An 18,000-nucleotide genomic window follows, 5' to 3' on the forward strand; every position below is an offset into this window, starting at 1 on the left:
CTTTATATTTTGATACCCACAGTCAGACATGACCTGTAAACCTCCCTCTCTTTGGCTGTCACATAAGAAACACTGCTGATGCACTGAGATCTACATGCTCACTGCACACGGAGGTGCCCATACATCCACACACCCATCACCTGTGTGCCAACTCCACACAGGTCAGGGACACCGCCCCATCTTCCTCAGGTTCACCAACCCAAGGACCTTCAGAAGAATGCAGAGCTATCTACCTGGGAACAAAAGCACTGTACCTCAACTTGGCTTTGAAAACTGAGAACAGTAACCATTATTTTAATCTAAAGCTTGCCCACTCATCAGAAAAGTAACAATTTTATTTGTACATTAATAATTCTAATTCTGCTAATACCAGAACAGCCTTGTTATCATCAAAGACTGTAAAGTAATAGAATAACTAGGCTGGAACTTCATACCAGAACTGCTAAGTTTTTTCAGAAAAGACCTGCAAACTCAAACTTGTGCCTTTCAAAAGCAGCAGTCCCAGGGGTTCGGACTTAGGCAGGCCTGCTCTGCCACCAGCCTGTTTCCTAGGACTGAACACAGTGATGGCTGAGCTAATGTTTTCTGCATGGAGCTCCACACTTAGGAACGGCCAACAAATTGAGTCACTATTTTCAATGCTGTTTTTCTAATATTCTTCTAAAAATGTGTACTTCAGACCTGGCTCCATGCTGCCAACATAGCAGTTGCAGGCTAAAGGAGGTGTGGTCCATAAATGGCACGTGAAGGAAGACAGAGGAGCAAGAGAAGATTTGCCTAGTGCCCCTGGGAGGGTCAAAACCAATCCACAGTAACTTCTCTCAACAGACAGAGTGAGGTGTTGTTGCTCCTTCCCACTCTAGCTGAGCCTAGACTCCCTGCCCCACTGCCCATGGCTTGCTGCAAGTACCATCAGAACACACTTGACTCTCACACGTTTTCTTTCCTGAAATGGCATCAGGATTTTTAGCACATCTTTATACTGCTACTATTACCTTGCTCCCAGATGGAGGTAAGCATGCCTTCTTTACACCTTCTACAGCCCCATCACAGCCAAAGCACAACACAAGTGGTTGCTGGGAACACACAAGCACTAAACATACAAACACAAAGGGCTCAATGACTCATGCAGCAGAAAGAAAACTCTGTGGCCAACAAGGCAGCCACAGACATATCTCTCTAAAAGCACAAACTGATTGTGTCAAGAAGCATGCTCCTAATACACAATCCAGAACAACATCTACGAAACACAGCTGGCTCTGATCCCTCCTTAGTTGCTGCAAAGAATCCAAATGTGACCATGTCAACTGCTGCTGCATCAACTGTGACCCAACCATGACCTCCCATACCTATCCCACACCTGACTCACTGTTGTAACTGCCAAAAACATACCCCCGCCAAGAAGCAACTACTATCACAGATATGTGCTCTGGGCTTGTTCATAAAAGGTTAAATCCTTTAGGATAAGCAAAATGAAGACAGCTATTTAGGTGCCACGTCTCGTGATGATACCTACGTGAGTGTCCGCCTCGGCACACGGGCCGTCTTTGCTGCAGACGATGCTCCGGAATCTCCGCAGCAGCGGAAGGAGCGGGGCGCTGGTGCCCTGGGCAGAGCGCTCGTTGTCAGTCTCCCGTGTCCCGCTATCCCACAGGTGCAGCAGCAACAGGACAGCAGATAACATCTGACTGGAAGAGAAAATACCCTCATGCTCTAGTAAAGACAGATTAATCTTTTTGGCCACAGTCTACAAAAAATAAAAGTAGATAGCTAAATAAAATTGAAGAAATACTTTAAATATGAAAGGTAACTAAAACAAGGCCATGAAAAATGAAAACAAATCTAGGCAGTAAAATCGCTAAACAAATAATTTAGCACAAGACATCCATCTTCTGTGGATAAGAAATACAAAACCAGTTAGGAAGTTCAAACAGCACTTTCTACAGGGAATTTCTAGGACCTTAAATTAATGGAATAAAAATAACAATTTGAAGAAAATTAAGAGAGAGAGAGACAAAGGAAAAAAAACAGTTTCTAGACTACTAGAAAGTTGATCATAAAAAGGAAAACTTAAAGTGCAGCCAGATCTGATAGAAGGGTCCTGGGACATGGTTCTTTGATCACAGATCCTCGCACGTTTGCTGCAATCACAAATAGTTCAAGGAAATGCAACAGCTGCTCAATACAGAGGCGTTTCCCAACCACACGTCCAGGCTGTGGCACGCCTCACCTCAGCGCGCCTCTCTGCACAGCCAGTTCTAGCAGGATGGCCAGGGCCAGGTGCTGGTCCTGCAGGGGGATGCTTCCTGGCCCTTTGGTTCCAGGCGTTCCATGAACATCCCTGAAATGACAGCGGAGGATGCAGGGACAAAGTGACAACAGAGCTTAAAGAGAACATGCTTAAAATAGGCATGCTATTAATGTTAAACTAATTATACTCCCTCTCCCACGAAGAAGTGTTTTTAGTATTTAGAATCAAGTTTCTGAGACTTGCTTACTCAAATTTAATCAGATACTCTACGGATACAATTAACTTATAAGACAAGATTTTATTATAAGTATTGATTCAGATACTATAAGATGATTACATTATAAGACATTCCAAGTTGCTACAGCATAAAACTACTTATATCATTATTCAAATCATGAGGAGAAAAATGTTTGTTTAGACATGTTTCCAGTTTCAGTGACATGTAAGGCTATTATAGTATCAACATTCATCTACAAAACTGGAGAAGAATCCATGTATAAAACCATCTGAAAACCTATAGGCAAAATGTCAGTTTATTTTTATTTCTGACCAAAGAAATAATTTTAACTTTTCCTTGTTCTCCAAAAATAAATATGTCTTCTTAACCCAAGATGAGGGAGGGAGGATCTTTCAACATCACTCATGAAGTCACTCAGTCGTATGTGACTCTTTGTGACCCCATGGACTGTAGGCCACCAGGCTCCTCCATCCACGGAATTTTCTAGGCAAGAGTACTGCAGTGGGTTGCCATTTCCTTCTCCAAGAGATCTTCCCAACTCAGGGATCAAACCCGGGTCTCCCGCATTGCAGGCAGACGCTTCACCGTCTGAGCCACCAGGGAATCGCCCAAGCCTATTTTCAGGGCCTCCCAACCCTAAACTCCATGGCGATGACATCAGAAACTCTGAATAGCTAAACCCACAGCCCACTGGCATGGAGACCACAGGTGTCTTCCCTGCTGCAAGGGACACAGCAGGTGAAGAGAATGAGAATAAACTCTCTTCCCCTGTCTCTGCTGTTTAATTTTGTATTGAGTATACACATTTTCCTTAAACTTAAAAACTATTAACAAACATGCAGAGCACCTAAGACCAGAGTTCATGGCTTTCCTTAAAGAAAAATGATTTACATTCATATCTTTTCACACTGAGAAGACCCGCTGTAGGTTTAAACATTTCATTCTGAATCAGTTGTTTAGTCCCACATCGTCTATTAGGACAATACCCACCACTCAGAATGGTGGCACCTGCATTCACTGAGAGATGCATAACAGGTGCTCAAACACTTTAGGAAATACTGATATCCAAATCATAAAATTTCTGAAAAAAATAAGTAACAAAAGCATGATTCATTTTCCACTCCATTGAGTACAACAGCCTACTAGGTGCAATCACAATATCGAAAGTCAAACATTTGAAAAGCTGAGAACCAAAGATCTGGAATCACAGAGCTGAGGGTATGCAGGAAACATGCCAGGAATCAATCTACTAAGTTTCTTATCTCTAAACAGAAGGAGAGACAAGACTCTGAAGCGGGCTGGAACCTTTCACACAGTAAGACATGAAAAGGAACAACTCACCCAGTCACGACGGACCTGAGGAACCGGGTTGCTCTTTCTACCACCTCCAGCCACACAGAGGATACCGTGCTCTCATCAAAGAGGGAAGCCTCGGGCAGCGCTCTCAGAGCATCCAGAGATTCCTGCAACAGCTCACTGCAGAGGTCCGCATCCTCTCCTGGGCACACACACACACACACACATGGCAGATGAGGCCGTCCGTCCCCCGGCAGCACGCACACCGAGCACTCCCCAGTCTCCCAGGTGGGGTTTCTAGTCCCAGAGTGAGAGAATGACACTGGCACATTTTGTATTTCCCACTTTCCTCTCAATTAGAAACCCCAAGAACTCAGAGATTAAAAGTTAACAGTTGCTCCAAAGTCAATTCTTTATTTTATGACTCTTATATGGGCAACTCTACTTTCTGGTTGTCCTAGAAAATGTATCAGTACTGAGGCACTGAAGTGGTTTACCTGGAATGTGTGTGTGCATACACACCTTTTTAGGCCTAAAAATCAAACTGACTATGAAGTCTCTCATTTTACCAACAAGGAAAATGAGGCATGCTAAGTCACTTCAGTTGTGTCCGACTCTGTGCGACCCCACAGACGGCAGCCCACCAGGCTCCCCTGTTCCTGGGATTCTCCAGGCAAGAACACTGGAGTGGGGTGCCATTTCCTTCTCCAATGCATGAAAGTGAAAAGTGAAAGTGAAGTCGCTCAGTCGTGTCTGACTCTTAGCGACCCCATGGATTGCAGCCTAACAGGCTCCTCCATCCATGGGATTTTCCAAGCAAGAGTACTGGAGAGGGGTGCCATTGCCTTCTCCAAAAATGAGGCATAGAGAGCACATAGACCATCCTAGGGGTATGTGTTGGCAGAAGTGAGCCAAGAATCCACATCTCCTGACGTGGCAGGAAAGAGAACATGCTGGGCACATACCTGAGCGCCAGGCCCTGCGCAGAAATGCAAAGGCGAAGGAGAGAGCTGCCCTGGACCCCACTCTTGCCAGACCTTCCACGCCTTTGCCTGCAGGCCGGGAACTGCAAACAACACACATGGGGTGGGGGAGAGTGGGAACTGTCAGTCAAGAGGCATGTGCAAATGCTAAAATAATGCATGCAGTACAAAAGGATTTGTTCCAAAACGTGATCAGTGGGTTTCTTTAGATAGAAGATCACAAACAACTTTTAGTTTGACACTTTAAAAACTTTTACCAAATGCCCTTTGTAAAGGAAAAGCTTTCTCTTTGAGCAAAAGAAAGATATTTACAAAGAATTTTAAATGACTTGCAAAAACACAAAAATAATCTCAAGGAACTAGTATTATTAACTGGATAAACAGTAAGTACATAAAAGGGGGGAATAACCTCATGCAATAAAGAAAAGGCAGGCGACAGGTGAGGAGCACACGGAAGACAAGGCATCCAGGCCAGGAGTCTGCTTTGGCTCTCTCCCTGCCCGGGTAAATGTGATCGCCGGGTCTGCAGGCCCCATACTCATGCTCTTCTCCTTCATCCCGCCTCCTGAGAGGTTACCCTCTCCTGAATTTAGTGCTTATCATTCTCGGGTGTCTTTTTAAGCTTCTTATTACTTACATATGTTAATGTAACAAGACATGGTTTCGTTGTGCATCTATTAAGGAGTCATACAAACCATAAAAATCATCCTTGAAAAAAAAAACTAGAATACAAAAAAGTGTGTACAGTATAAACTTAATCATAAAAAGCAATTTTATTTTCAACTTTATACTATCACGGTTTTTGTACCATATATTTTATTCTCTTTCATAATCAGTTAGAAATGCTATTAAAAATGGGCAAGATATGGAATGATCTCCTCAAGACACAATCAAGTCAAATTAACAGTGAAGAATGTAAGGACCCAACAGAGGCAGCTGGTAGGCACAAGTCGGTAAATCCTGAAGGGAACACATGTGCCTGGGGGGCTCTGAGGAAACACAAACAACTGCAGTTAGTGGCTGCCTCCTACGAGGCAACTGGGCGCCTGGAAGACAGGAATAAGGAGATTTATACCGAATAAGAATTATAACCTTAAAAGATAAAGATGTATAATAAGACATGTGGTCTTTAAAACAATAAATACACAAAGTCAATTCAGATGAAGTGAGAGGAGCACCCCACACAGGGAACCCTCTAAGAAATACATTCCAGGAGAAACATGAGTCTAGGGCTCTCCTGAGCCAATCGTGACCTTATCCACGGAAAAGGAGCCCAGCAGTTCTAAACTGGCATGGTGCAAGAACTGCTAAATCTTCAACAAGTGGCTCTCTATTTTATAGATATTTAAGCAAACAGAAATAGAAACAGTTTGGACACACCCCCATCTACACCGATCAACTATCCAACCCAGAGCTAGTTCTGTGAAAAAGGTAAAAACTCACTACTATCCAAATAGGTTGAGAAATTAGGAAATCTATAAATATTTAGGAGATAACACTATACATCTAACAAAATGGCTACAGTAAATAAGTGACAATACCAAAAGCTGACAAGGATAGAAAAAAACAACCACTCATACTTGGCTGATGAGAATGTAAAATTGTACAGTTATTCTGGACATAGTATGAAAATGCCTTACAAACCCAAACTTAAGACCCAGCAATTGCACTCTAAGTTACTCATTCCAGAGAAACTGAAACTTATGTTCACAGAAAAACCTGTAGAAAATATTCACAGCAACTTTATTCAAAATACTCAAAAATTATAAACAACTGAGATACCTTCAAACGGTGAGTGGTTAAAAAAATATGGTACACCTATACATGGAATCCTGTTCAACAGTAATGACACATGCATATACCTGGAAGAACCTCAAAGGAATAATACTGAGTGAAAAAGCCAACCTCATAAAGTTACATAATAGACATGGAAAACAGGTTAATGGTTACAGCTATAAAAAAGGGTCCTTGTCCTATACCCTGACTGGGGCAGTTCTGACAGAAACCTACACCTGTGATAAAATCACCTGGAAAAACACACACACAAGACTGAGAGCACCTGAAACGGGAAATATGAGTGACACAGGTAAAACGTACCAAAGTCAACATGCTAACTGTGATTTTGCGTTACAGTTTCCAAGTGGCTAACCCTGGAGAACCTGGCCGAAGGGTATAAGGAATCTCTGTATCATTTCTTACAACCACAAGTGAGTTCATAAAAGCACCTCTTATAATTAAAGAGTGAGTAAATCACATTAAGAAGAAAAAAAATGAAGCATCTAAACTAGTTAAGCACTACTGCAATATGATAATTTCCTATCCAATACCAAAATTAAACAAAAAGAATATAATGTTCAAATCAGATTATCAAATCTTGACATGCTGATCTAAACTTCTGACCGGTTTTTACTGCTACTGACAGAAAAGTGTCTTTCATGAGACAGGTTACAGCATGGCCTGATACTTCATAAGCAAACTGGGAAAGCCATTCTCCAAATTATATAAAACATACAAAAAGGGAAACCAAGAATAAAATTTCAGAAAAAGGAAAAAGCAGACTACATTGTAAGTCTTAATTAAACTTTCCTTATTAAACAAACCAGCCTGAGTTTTACATTTAGCTGTTATCAGGATACTTTCTTAATTATATTATTACCTTTTTTTGTCCACAGGAGGCAAAGAAATGTTGCTGCTTTTCCACTTAACTTTGACATTCTCCTGGAAAACGGTTCTATTCAAGGCAATGAAATATCGTTCCAAAACAATGAGCCTCTGCTTGAGTCTCAGAGCTGAAAGGGTGGTGGTCGCTGACTGGATGGCCAGAGCTTGCTGCTCTTTAACCAATACAGAAAGACACTCCTTCAATTCATTCACATCTAGAAAACAACATAAAATATCCAACCTCTGAATATCATGGGCACAGTTTGTTTTAAGGTTGATAGGTAATAATAATAGGTAACACTTGAGTGCTTAATATGTGCCACAAATGATTTTGAGCACTTAACACACATTAGGTAATCCTCAGAGGCCCCATAAAGAGGCAGTACTGGGAGGGCATTCTATGGAGGAGGCAACTCAGCTCAGAGTACCTGCCCAATGTCACCCAAATGAGTGTGGCATTCTGCCCTTCTGTAAACATGGTATAAGGTAAAAAAAGTTTTTAACACAACACTATGAAGTCAATACTTATTAGCAATACATTTCCTAGACAAAAAGAAAAACCATATTCAGTATTTTTATGTTATGAAAACAAATTCATAATGAAAATAATTCTTCAATAAATTGCCCAGCATACAATACTCATGAAAGTTGATACATTTACTGGAATGTTTCAGAGGAAGATGAAATTAACTAGTCAGAATGTGCTATGGATAACGGGTATTTCATTATACTACTCCTTCTACCGTGTATGTTTGAAATTTTCCACACTTTAGGACTTTTTTTAGGTACCTAGAAGAAAGTTACATGAATGAAAATAATTAAAAGGAGTCTCATCTAGCAGTTAATCATAAAGCTGTCTAAAGTTGAACTATAAATTAAGTTACCTTCCACCAATCCCTTACAACAGTACAGTACCCAGTGGTGACCAGAGCAGGGGTGTCCTGTTCTTTTTGTTCTATCTCTAATGCTGATTAGATATGAGGCTAAACCAATCAACACCCTGATAGCTTTATATCCCAAGAGACAACAGCCACATACCTAGTGAATGTCCCTATATGGAAACACCTACTTCTCAGCTACCCATGACCTCAACATGCTTTTCCCATGAGAAAGGAGATCACAGAAGGCATCAGATGGACACACCTCACCTCTCTTTAGGGAGGCCACCAGGACAAAGCTTCTCTCACCACGCACAGGCACTATGGCACAGAGACACAAATTCAGACACCAGAGGTTGGATTCCAAGTATGGAAAGTTACACTAGCTAAAACAGCCCATCATTACAAAATCTAGACAAAAAATACTTTAAAAATATATATATATCTTTTAAACTCCACATTAGGCTCAAGATGAAGTAGAAAGATTTATACGTGAGGTACCATCCCTAGCCTTCACAGGCATCCTTGCAGAATCACTGTTGGCCCACCACTGAGAGATGCCTGATTCCCTGTGGACACACAGGAGACGTCACTGAAATGGCATCGCCAAGGACAGCTCATCAGAATTTCTTCCAGAGATCAGGTCTAACAAAAGGCACCTTCCAGAACAGTCATTGCATTTTCTACCATGAAATGATAACGTCTCTCATCTGCTTAGCTACAAAATCCAGAGATAACTGTGAAACTTAGAGAAAGCACATATGCTCTTGAACATCTGCCTGCTCTCCTTCCTGACTCTCCTACATCTGCTTGCCCTGTCCAACTCCTAATGCCAAGAAATCAGTCAGTTTTTGCAGGATACTTTGAAACAAGTTGGTGAGTGTTTACATACACACACAGAAATAAATCATGAGACCGTGCGGGGAGCCAGCAGAACTCCAATCCCCTCCTGACATTAACGAAGTATAGCACCTTCTTGCTCTGTCAGAATGGTGTCACAGAAGCCAGTGCAATGGTCTCAGGATATGACATGAAGATGCCTGTGTTTCAACAGAAAGTTACTCACCGCACCACGAACCAGGAAGATCTCAAAACTAATTTTCAAAAGACAATCAATAGATGGAAAAACCAAGATGACAGAGACATTAGAATACTCTGAGAAAGATTTTAAAGAAGCCACAGATTTAAAATGCCTCAAAACCAAGAACACACTTGAAACATATGAGAAAATAGAAAACCTAAGTCAAAAAGAGATCTTAAAAAAAAAAAAAAAAAGGAAATTTTGGAACCAAAATAAAAAGTTCAGTGAAAAGGCTCAACAGTAGAATGGAAAAAAAAAAAAATTAAAAGCTGGAAGGTGCCCAGTCTGAATAAAGACCAAAAATACACTGCAAAAAATAAAACCGCGCTGAACTAAAACTATGCTAGAAGGATTCACCAGCACATTACATGAAGCAGCAGAAAGGCTCAGTGAACTCAAAGACAGGGTAATTCACCTAATCAGAGCAACAAAAAGAAAAAAGAATGAAAAAACTGCGAAAACAGCTTAAGGGATACATGGCACAACATCAAGCAGACTAACATTTGCAGCGCCCCAGAAGGAGAAGAGGCGGAGAAAGGCGCAGAGAAGTGATGCGATGTAACACAGGTACAAACCTGCCAAACAGGGAGGAAGCAGACACTGAAATCTAGCAAGTCCAGGGAGTCTGAGATGGACATGTGCACACTGCTATACTTACAATGGATAACCAACAAGGACCTACTGTAGGTATGTCACATGGGACCTACTCGATGTTATATAGCAGCCCGGATAGGAGGTGAGTCTGAGGGAGAATGCATACCTGTGCATGCATGACTGAGCCCCTTTGCTGGTCACCTGAAACTGTCACAACACTGTTAATCAGCTATACCCCAATATAAAATAAAGTTTTTTAAAAATAAATAAGTAAGTAAGATTCATCTATATTCTACCTACAAAAGACTATCTTCAGACATAAGGACAACACACAGACTGAAAATGAAGGGATGGAAAAAGATACTCCATGCAAATGAAAACCTAAAGAAACCTGGGGTACCTATACTTAGATTAGATAAATAGATTTTAAAACAGAACTGTAACAGGAGACAAAGAAGAGCATTACGTAATGATAAAGAGGTGAGTCTAACAAAAGGACTAACATTTGTAAAATAGTTATACATCTAACATAGGCATAACCATATACAAAGCAAATCTTAACAGACCTAAAAAGAGAAATCAATTGCTATACAATAATAGTACAGGACTCACTTACATCAACAGATAAATCATTCAGACAGAAAAATCACTAAAATAACATCAGACTTAAATGACAAAGTAAGACCTGATGGCCTTAACAGATAATATACAGTTAATTCCATCCAAAAGTAACAGAATACACATTCTTCTCAAGTGCACATGAAACATTCTCCATAACAGAAAACATATTAGGCCACAATAAACTTCATTAGACTAAAATCACATCAAGAATCTTTCCAAACTATAAAGTTATGAAATTGGAAATCGATTACAAAAAGAAAACTGGAAAATTCACAACACATGGAGATGCAACAACATGCCACTGAAGAATAATGGGTCAGTGAAGAAATCAAAAGAGAAATTTTTAAAAATACCTTCAGACAAAGAAAAACAGAACTGCAACCTACCAAACTTACCAGATACAGCAAGAGCAGTTCTAACAGGCAAGTTCAGAAAGATAAATGTCTACCTCAAAAAAAGAAAAAGAAAAAAAGAAAAATCTCAAACAAGAAACTAAATAACCTAAGTAAACACCTCAATAAACTCAAAAAAAAAAAAAAAAAATGAAATGAAAAGAAAGAACAAATGAAGCCCGAAGTTATCAGATGGAAGGAAACAATAAAGATATGAGTGGGAACAATTCAAAGAGAATAAAAAGATGATATAAAAGATCAATAAAACCAACAGCTGTTCTTTGAAAAGATAAAACTGACAAACTGTTAGCTAGAATCACCAAGAAATAGAGAGGGCCCAAATAAATAAAATCATAAATATAAAAGGAACTGTTACAACTGGCACCAGAGAAATACAATTATACACCAACTGAAGATTATATGAAATAAATTCCTAGAAACATATAAAATTTCAAGACTGAATCATTAAGAAATAGAAAATATGACTAGACCAATAACCTGTAAGGAGACTGAATTATTCATCAAAAACCTCCCAACAAACAAAACTCCAGGACCAAAGGACTTCACTGGGGAATTATGCAAAACCTTCAAAGAAGAATTAATTCTAATTCTTCTCAAATTCTTCCAAGGATAAAGGAAAAAACGAAAAAAGAAAAGGAGGGAATACTTCCAAACTCATAAGACCAGGATTACCCTAATACCAAAACAGACAAGACAACCATCAGAAAAGAAAATTTCAGCACAATTACCCTGATGTTCACAGATGCAAAAATATTTAACAAAATATTCATCAAAAAAATCAACAATACATTAAAAGAATCATGAGTGAGTGAAGTCACTCAGCTCAGTTGTGTCCAACTCTTTGCAACCCCATGGACTGTAGCCTACCAGGCTCCTCCCTCCATGGGATTCTCCAGACAAGAGTACTGGAGTGGGTTGCCATTTCCTTCTCCAGGGGATCTTCCTGACCCAGGGATCGAACCCGGGTCTCCTGCATTCCAGGCAGACGCTTTCCACGGATACAAAAATAGATCAACATCCACAAATCAAGCAATGTGCTATACAATAGTAACAAACTGAAGGATAAATATCATATAATCATCTCAAAAGATGCAGAAAAAGCATTTGCCGTAACTCAATACACACTTATCATAAGTACTCTCAACATAGTGGGTAAAGAGGGAACATACCTCAATGTAATAAAGGCTATATATGATAAGCCCAGAGCTAACACCATACTCCGGAGAAGGCAATGGCACCCCACTCCAGTACTCTTGCCTGGAAAATCCCATGGACAGAGGAGCCTGGTGGGCTGCAGTCCATGGAGTTGCGAAGAGTCGGATACGACTGAGTGACTTCCCTTTCACTTTTCACTTTCATGCATCGGAGAAGGAAATGGCAACCCACTCCAGTGTTCTTGCCTGGAGAATCTGAGGGACGGGGGAACCTGGTGGGCTGCCATCCATTGGGTCGCACAGAGTCGGACATGACTAAAGCGACTTAGCAGCAGCAACACCATACTCAATGCTGAAAAGCTGAAACATTTCCTCTAATATAAGGTACAAGGATGCCCACTCTCACAACATTTTTTTCAACACTGTAGTTCAAGTTCTAGCCACAGCAAAGAAGAAAAAGTAATCTAAACTGTAAAGGAATAAGTAAAACTGTCACTGTCTGTAATGTCATGACATAAAATCCTGAAGACAGAAGAATTATCAGAACTCGTCAATGAATTTGGTAAAGTTTTAGGATACAAAATTAATAAACACAAACCTGTTGCACTTCTATTCACAATTAACTATCAGAATGAGAAATTAAGAAAAAGGGTCCTAATGACAACTGCATCAAAAAGAATAAAATAGCTAGGAATAAATCTAAGGAGATAAAAGAACTGAGGTTAAAAAACTGTAAGACACCGATAAAGGAAACTGACAATGTAAGACATACTGTGCTCATATAATGAAAGAATTAATATTACTTAAATGACCATACCACCCATCTACAGATTCAATGCAATTCCTATCAAAATTTCAATGACATTTTTTAAAGAACTAGAACAAATAATCCTAAAATTTGTACAGAAACATAAACAAAAAATCTCAAATAGTTAAAATATTTTTGAGATAGAACAAAGCTAGAGGTATTATGCTCCCTGATTTTAAACTATAAGACTTATCTGAAAGACCATGAAACTTCTAGAAAAACTAGGCAATATACTCTTTGACACTGGTCCTAGCAATATCTTTCTGGATGTTTCCTCAGGCAAGGGAAACAAAAGCAAAAATAAACTAATGGGACTACATCAAACTAAAAAGCTTCTGCACAGTGAAGAAAACTATCAACAAAATGATAAAGCTGCCCACTGAAGAGATGATATTTATAAACAATATATCCAATAAGGATTAATGTACAAAATCTCACTCAACATTAAAACAAAAAAACCAATTCAATTAAAAACTGGGCAGAGAAAACCACAATTCTAAAAGACACATGCGCCCCAATGTTTGTCGCAACACTACTTACAATGGCCAGGACACGGAAGCAACCTAGATGTCCACTGACAGATGAATGGATAAAGAAGTACATATGTGCAACGGTACATATATACAAAAGAATATCACTCAGCCATAAAAAGGAACAAATGTGACTCGGGTGAAATGAGGTGGATGAACCTAGAGTCTATTATACAGAGTGAAGTTAAGTCAGAAAGAGAAAAACAAATATCATGTATTAACCTTGGACAGTTAGGAGATCAAACCAGTCAATCCAAAAGGAAATCAACCCTGAATACTCACTGGAAGGGCAGATGCTGAAGCTGAAGCTCCAATACTTTGGCCCCCTGATGCAAACAGCTGATTCACTGGAAAAGACCCTGATGCCGGGAAGGACTGAAAGCAGCAGAAGGGGCCAACAGAGGATGAGATGGCTGGATGGCAACCATCTTAAATGAGGTAACTAGACTAGTCAAAATCCTAAGAACAGAAAGTGATTTCCAAGGCAAGGAAGGGAAGTTTCAGTTTGGGAAGATAAAGAGGCTCTGGAAATGGATGGTATACAACAGTGTGAATGTATTTAATGTCACTGAACGGTACGCTTAAAACTGACTGAAATGGTAAAATATGTTATGCACAGTCTACTAAAATATAAACTTGGGAGAAGAAAATGCAAACCCACTCCAGTACTCTTGCCAGGAAAATCCCATGGACAGAGGAGCCTGGTGGGCTACAGTCCATACAGTGGCAAAGAGTCAGACACAACCAAGTGACTGAGCACACTACTAAAATATAAAAATTTAAGTTTAATTTTTTAAAATCCCATGACAAAAATAAAGTCCATCTACTCTATCTAGAAAATGAATGCCAAGCCATTCATTTCAAAGAACTACAAGTTTAGTAGATCTTCATACCTGGTTGCTTACCCCATACCCAGCTCTCTAGGATTGACTTGGCCCTATATGTAGGTGCAGGAGTTTCTTCCTCTTCTTTTTTCTCTTTGTCATTCAGATCTTCTTTCTTTGTTCCAATCTGAGTATCAACACCATCATCTGGAAAATTTTTTATAAATTTAAGAATATAAATTTCTTTTTAAAATGTAACATAACACTTGCCAGTCTCTTTGAAAATTTTCACCCAAAAAATGGAAAAGTTAAGTTGCAACACACTTCATTAGCTGACCATTTGACGATTGGGAAGAAAAAATTACATGACTCATCAACATAACATACAGTGTGATTTAAGAAGTAATGAATGGCCCAGTGACTCTTTTCACTTGAAAAATCAAAATATCATTCAAACTGTTCTTTGACGTATGTCTTCCAAGACATTCTATCGATTTCCTACTATATTTCTCAACTAAAAATCTTGAGTCTTTGATATTAACATTAATTGTTTTTATCCAGTGATTCCCAATTGCAGTGTGTCCACAGTAAGGGAGGACATGGAATGGGAATATGATTCAAAAATCATCTTCAACTCTATACACTGCCCTACCCCACACCAACTGAAAACCAATGTCACACAGGGCCACTACCACTGAAATAGCAATTCAGCAATGCTGCAATACAGAAGTAAACTGAGTACCACAACTTTAGGCCACTGACAAGTTGGCCTAAGAAAAATTGTTATGAAACTCCTTACTTAGCAAGTTAAGAGAGAACTAATATTCACCTTGAAGTGTAAATGTGTCCTATCCTAGAAGACCGCTACCAAATGAACTATTTTCTAAATAATAGAAACTATTTCCTAAATAATAATTAGAAATAGACAGTTGACTCTTGAACATGTGCAGTCAAAAATCCACAGTTCTTCCATATCCAGCAATTCAAACCACTGATCATGCAGTACCATAGTACTTACTACTGAAAAAAAATCTGCTCATATGTGGACCTGCATAGTTCAAACCTGTGTTGTTAGTTAGCATCCACTATTACATCTACATCTGTGAAAAAAGAGTGTATCATATCACAAATAGTAAAGAGTATCTAAAACCAACAAGGTATAAAAGAAACTCTGACATTCTATAAGAAAAATATCAAATGTCCAACAGAAGCAACCCCAAAAAGCTAATGCTGTGAAAAGATACTAAATCCATACTTAGAAAAAGTATAAATTAAAACAATGAAATATTACTTTACACTCACCAAACTCACAACTGTTAGAAAGCTAAAATAAAAGCTCCAAGGCAGGACCTTTTATTCCTTTCCCATCTGGTTTTGCTCTCTGTATTCCAAGGGCCTAGAACAACAGATGCCAGGGATTAAGCCCTCGATGATGAGGGCTATTATTATTTAGTTCAATAACTAAATAATGCCAAGTGTCAGGAGAAATGTGGAGCTGGAGGCACAAATCTTCAGACACAGCTGTGGAAGAGTCGCGCCCACAGCCCGCCTGGAGAGCAATCTAGGGCACAGGAGGTCCAGCAGTCGCCTCCAGGCACATGCCCACAGAGCTCTCAGACAGGCCTGTGACGGGAGACGTGGAGACAAAGGCTCACAGCAATCTAATGCAACTCAGACATAGCATAATGTGTGAACACTGTACACTAGTATGTTTTAAATACCAGTGTATTTAAAATAAAAACACAAAAACAAATTCATTAGACAGAAAAACACTTAAAAATATGGATTTGGAAATAGTGTGTCAGGAACTGACAAGTATAATTAACTCAACGTTCTGCCCCTGAGGCCAAAGAATAAAGCCCTTGTCACAGTATACTACTTATGTCCCATTCCCTCAACATCATGCCATAGCTATAGTTAATGGTACCTCTTTTATTTACAGAAATATCAAGGGAATTCCCTGGCAGTCCAGTGGTTGGGACTCTGCACTCTCACCATCAAGGGTTTGGGTTCAGTCCCTGGCTGGGAAATGAGATCCTGCAAGCCATACAACGTGGCCCATAAAGAAAAAAGGGAATAAAAAATAAATCCAACAAAACATAGATTATTTTTGTAATGTAACTAAAGAGCCTCTTAATGAGGTGAAAGAGCAGAGTGAAAAAGCTGACTTAAAATTCAACATTCAAAAAACTAAGATCATGGCATCCAGTCTCATCATTTCATGGCAAATAGATGGGGAAAAAATGGAAACAGTGATAGACTATTTTCTGTAGTGATTTTCTATTTCCAAAATCACTGCTGACAGTAACTGCAGCCATGAAATTAAAGCTGCTTCTTTCTTGGAAGGAAAGACATGACAAACCTAGACAGCAAATTAAAAAGCACAGACATTACTTTGCCAAAAAGGTCCATACAGTCAAAGCTATTATGTTTCCAGTAGTCATGTATGGACGTGAGAGCTGGACCATAAAGAAGGCTGAGAGCCTAAGAATTGATGCTTTTGAATTGTCGTGTTGGAAAAGACTCCCCTCGACTGCAAGGAGATCAAACCTGTCAATCCTAAAGGAAATCAACCCTGAATAGGCACTGAAAGGACTGATACTAATGCTGAAGCTCCAATACTTTGGCCACCTGATACAAAGAGCTGACTCATTAGAAAAGACCCTAATGCTGGGAAAGATTGAAGGGAGAAGGGGTCAAGAGAGGAAGAGATGGTTGGATGGTATCACTGACTCAATGGACATGAGTTTGAGCAAGCTCCAGGAGGTGGTGAAGGACAGGGAAGCCTGGTGTGCTGCAGTCTATGGGGTCGCAAAGAGTCAGACAGAACTGAGCAGCAGCAACAACTTAAAAACAATGTTCCAATATCCAAAAAAGGCAGGTGAGAGAAACAGAAAACAGAGCAGAAACAGAAAACAAATAGTAAGATGAGAAGTCTTAAAATCTAAACATATCATGAATTATACTATAAATGATCTGAAAACAAAAGACGGACTGTCACAATGGATTTTCTAAAAATGACCTAACTACATGCAATCTCTACAAAACTCACTTGGAATATAAAAATATAAGGAGATTAGAAGTAAATAAATGGAAAATATATATATACCAAACAATACTAATCAAAAGAAAGTAGAAATGACTATTTTAATATCATATAAAACGGATGCCAGAGAAAAGAAAATTACTGGAGATAAAGCAGAATATAACATAATAATAAAGCAGTAAATTCACCAAAGAAAACATAACAACCTTACATGTGTATGAAGTCAAAATAAAGCCCCAAAACATACAAAACAAGAACTAAAAGGAAAAATGGACAAATCCACAATTATGTTAGAGACACCAATACTACCCTGTCAGTAACAAAACAAGCAGAGAGAAAACCAGCACTGATAAGGAACTGAAAATCATAAGCATAAACCGGAATTGAAAATAATAAGCATAAACCAAACAGATGTGATCAACACTTTATACAACAAGCCATCCAACAAGAGTAGAACATGCCTTCTTTTTAAAGTATACATTGAATATTCACCAAGACAGACCACATTTCAAAAAGGCAGGACTGAAGAAGGGGGACAAAAATGAAACAGCACAAGGAAAGTGAAAATAAGCTGAAGTGTACAATACAAAGTACCTGGCCATACAGCAGAGCATTATTCTTT

General features: G+C 39.3%; 1 protein-coding gene across 8 annotated transcripts in view; it reads right to left on the reverse strand.

Moving 5' to 3' along the window:
- Positions 1-18,000, reverse strand: part of HERC2 (HECT and RLD domain containing E3 ubiquitin protein ligase 2) — a 238,331-nt gene that overhangs the window by 189,073 nt on the left and 31,258 nt on the right. For 6 of the 8 annotated variants that reach the window (XM_044932091.2, XM_044932094.2, XM_044932108.2 and 3 more), the window contains 7 exons: positions 14,402-14,539; positions 8,578-8,628; positions 7,425-7,644; positions 4,751-4,851; positions 3,831-3,987; positions 2,231-2,341; positions 1,517-1,688 (listed from right to left, as the gene is read on the reverse strand). In XM_044932091.2, the coding sequence (XP_044788026.2) occupies positions 1,517-1,688; positions 2,231-2,341; positions 3,831-3,987; positions 4,751-4,851; positions 7,425-7,644; positions 8,578-8,628; positions 14,402-14,539 (950 nt within the window). The remainder of the gene's footprint in view (positions 1-1,516; positions 1,689-2,230; positions 2,342-3,830; positions 3,988-4,750; positions 4,852-7,424; positions 7,645-8,577; positions 8,629-14,401; positions 14,540-18,000) is intronic. The other 2 variants (XM_006060642.4, XM_006060646.4) reach the window with 2 other exon arrangements.

The sequence above is a fragment of the Bubalus bubalis genome, chromosome 2 (assembly GCF_019923935.1).
Source record: "Bubalus bubalis isolate 160015118507 breed Murrah chromosome 2, NDDB_SH_1, whole genome shotgun sequence".
NCBI lineage: Eukaryota > Metazoa > Chordata > Mammalia > Artiodactyla > Bovidae > Bubalus > Bubalus bubalis.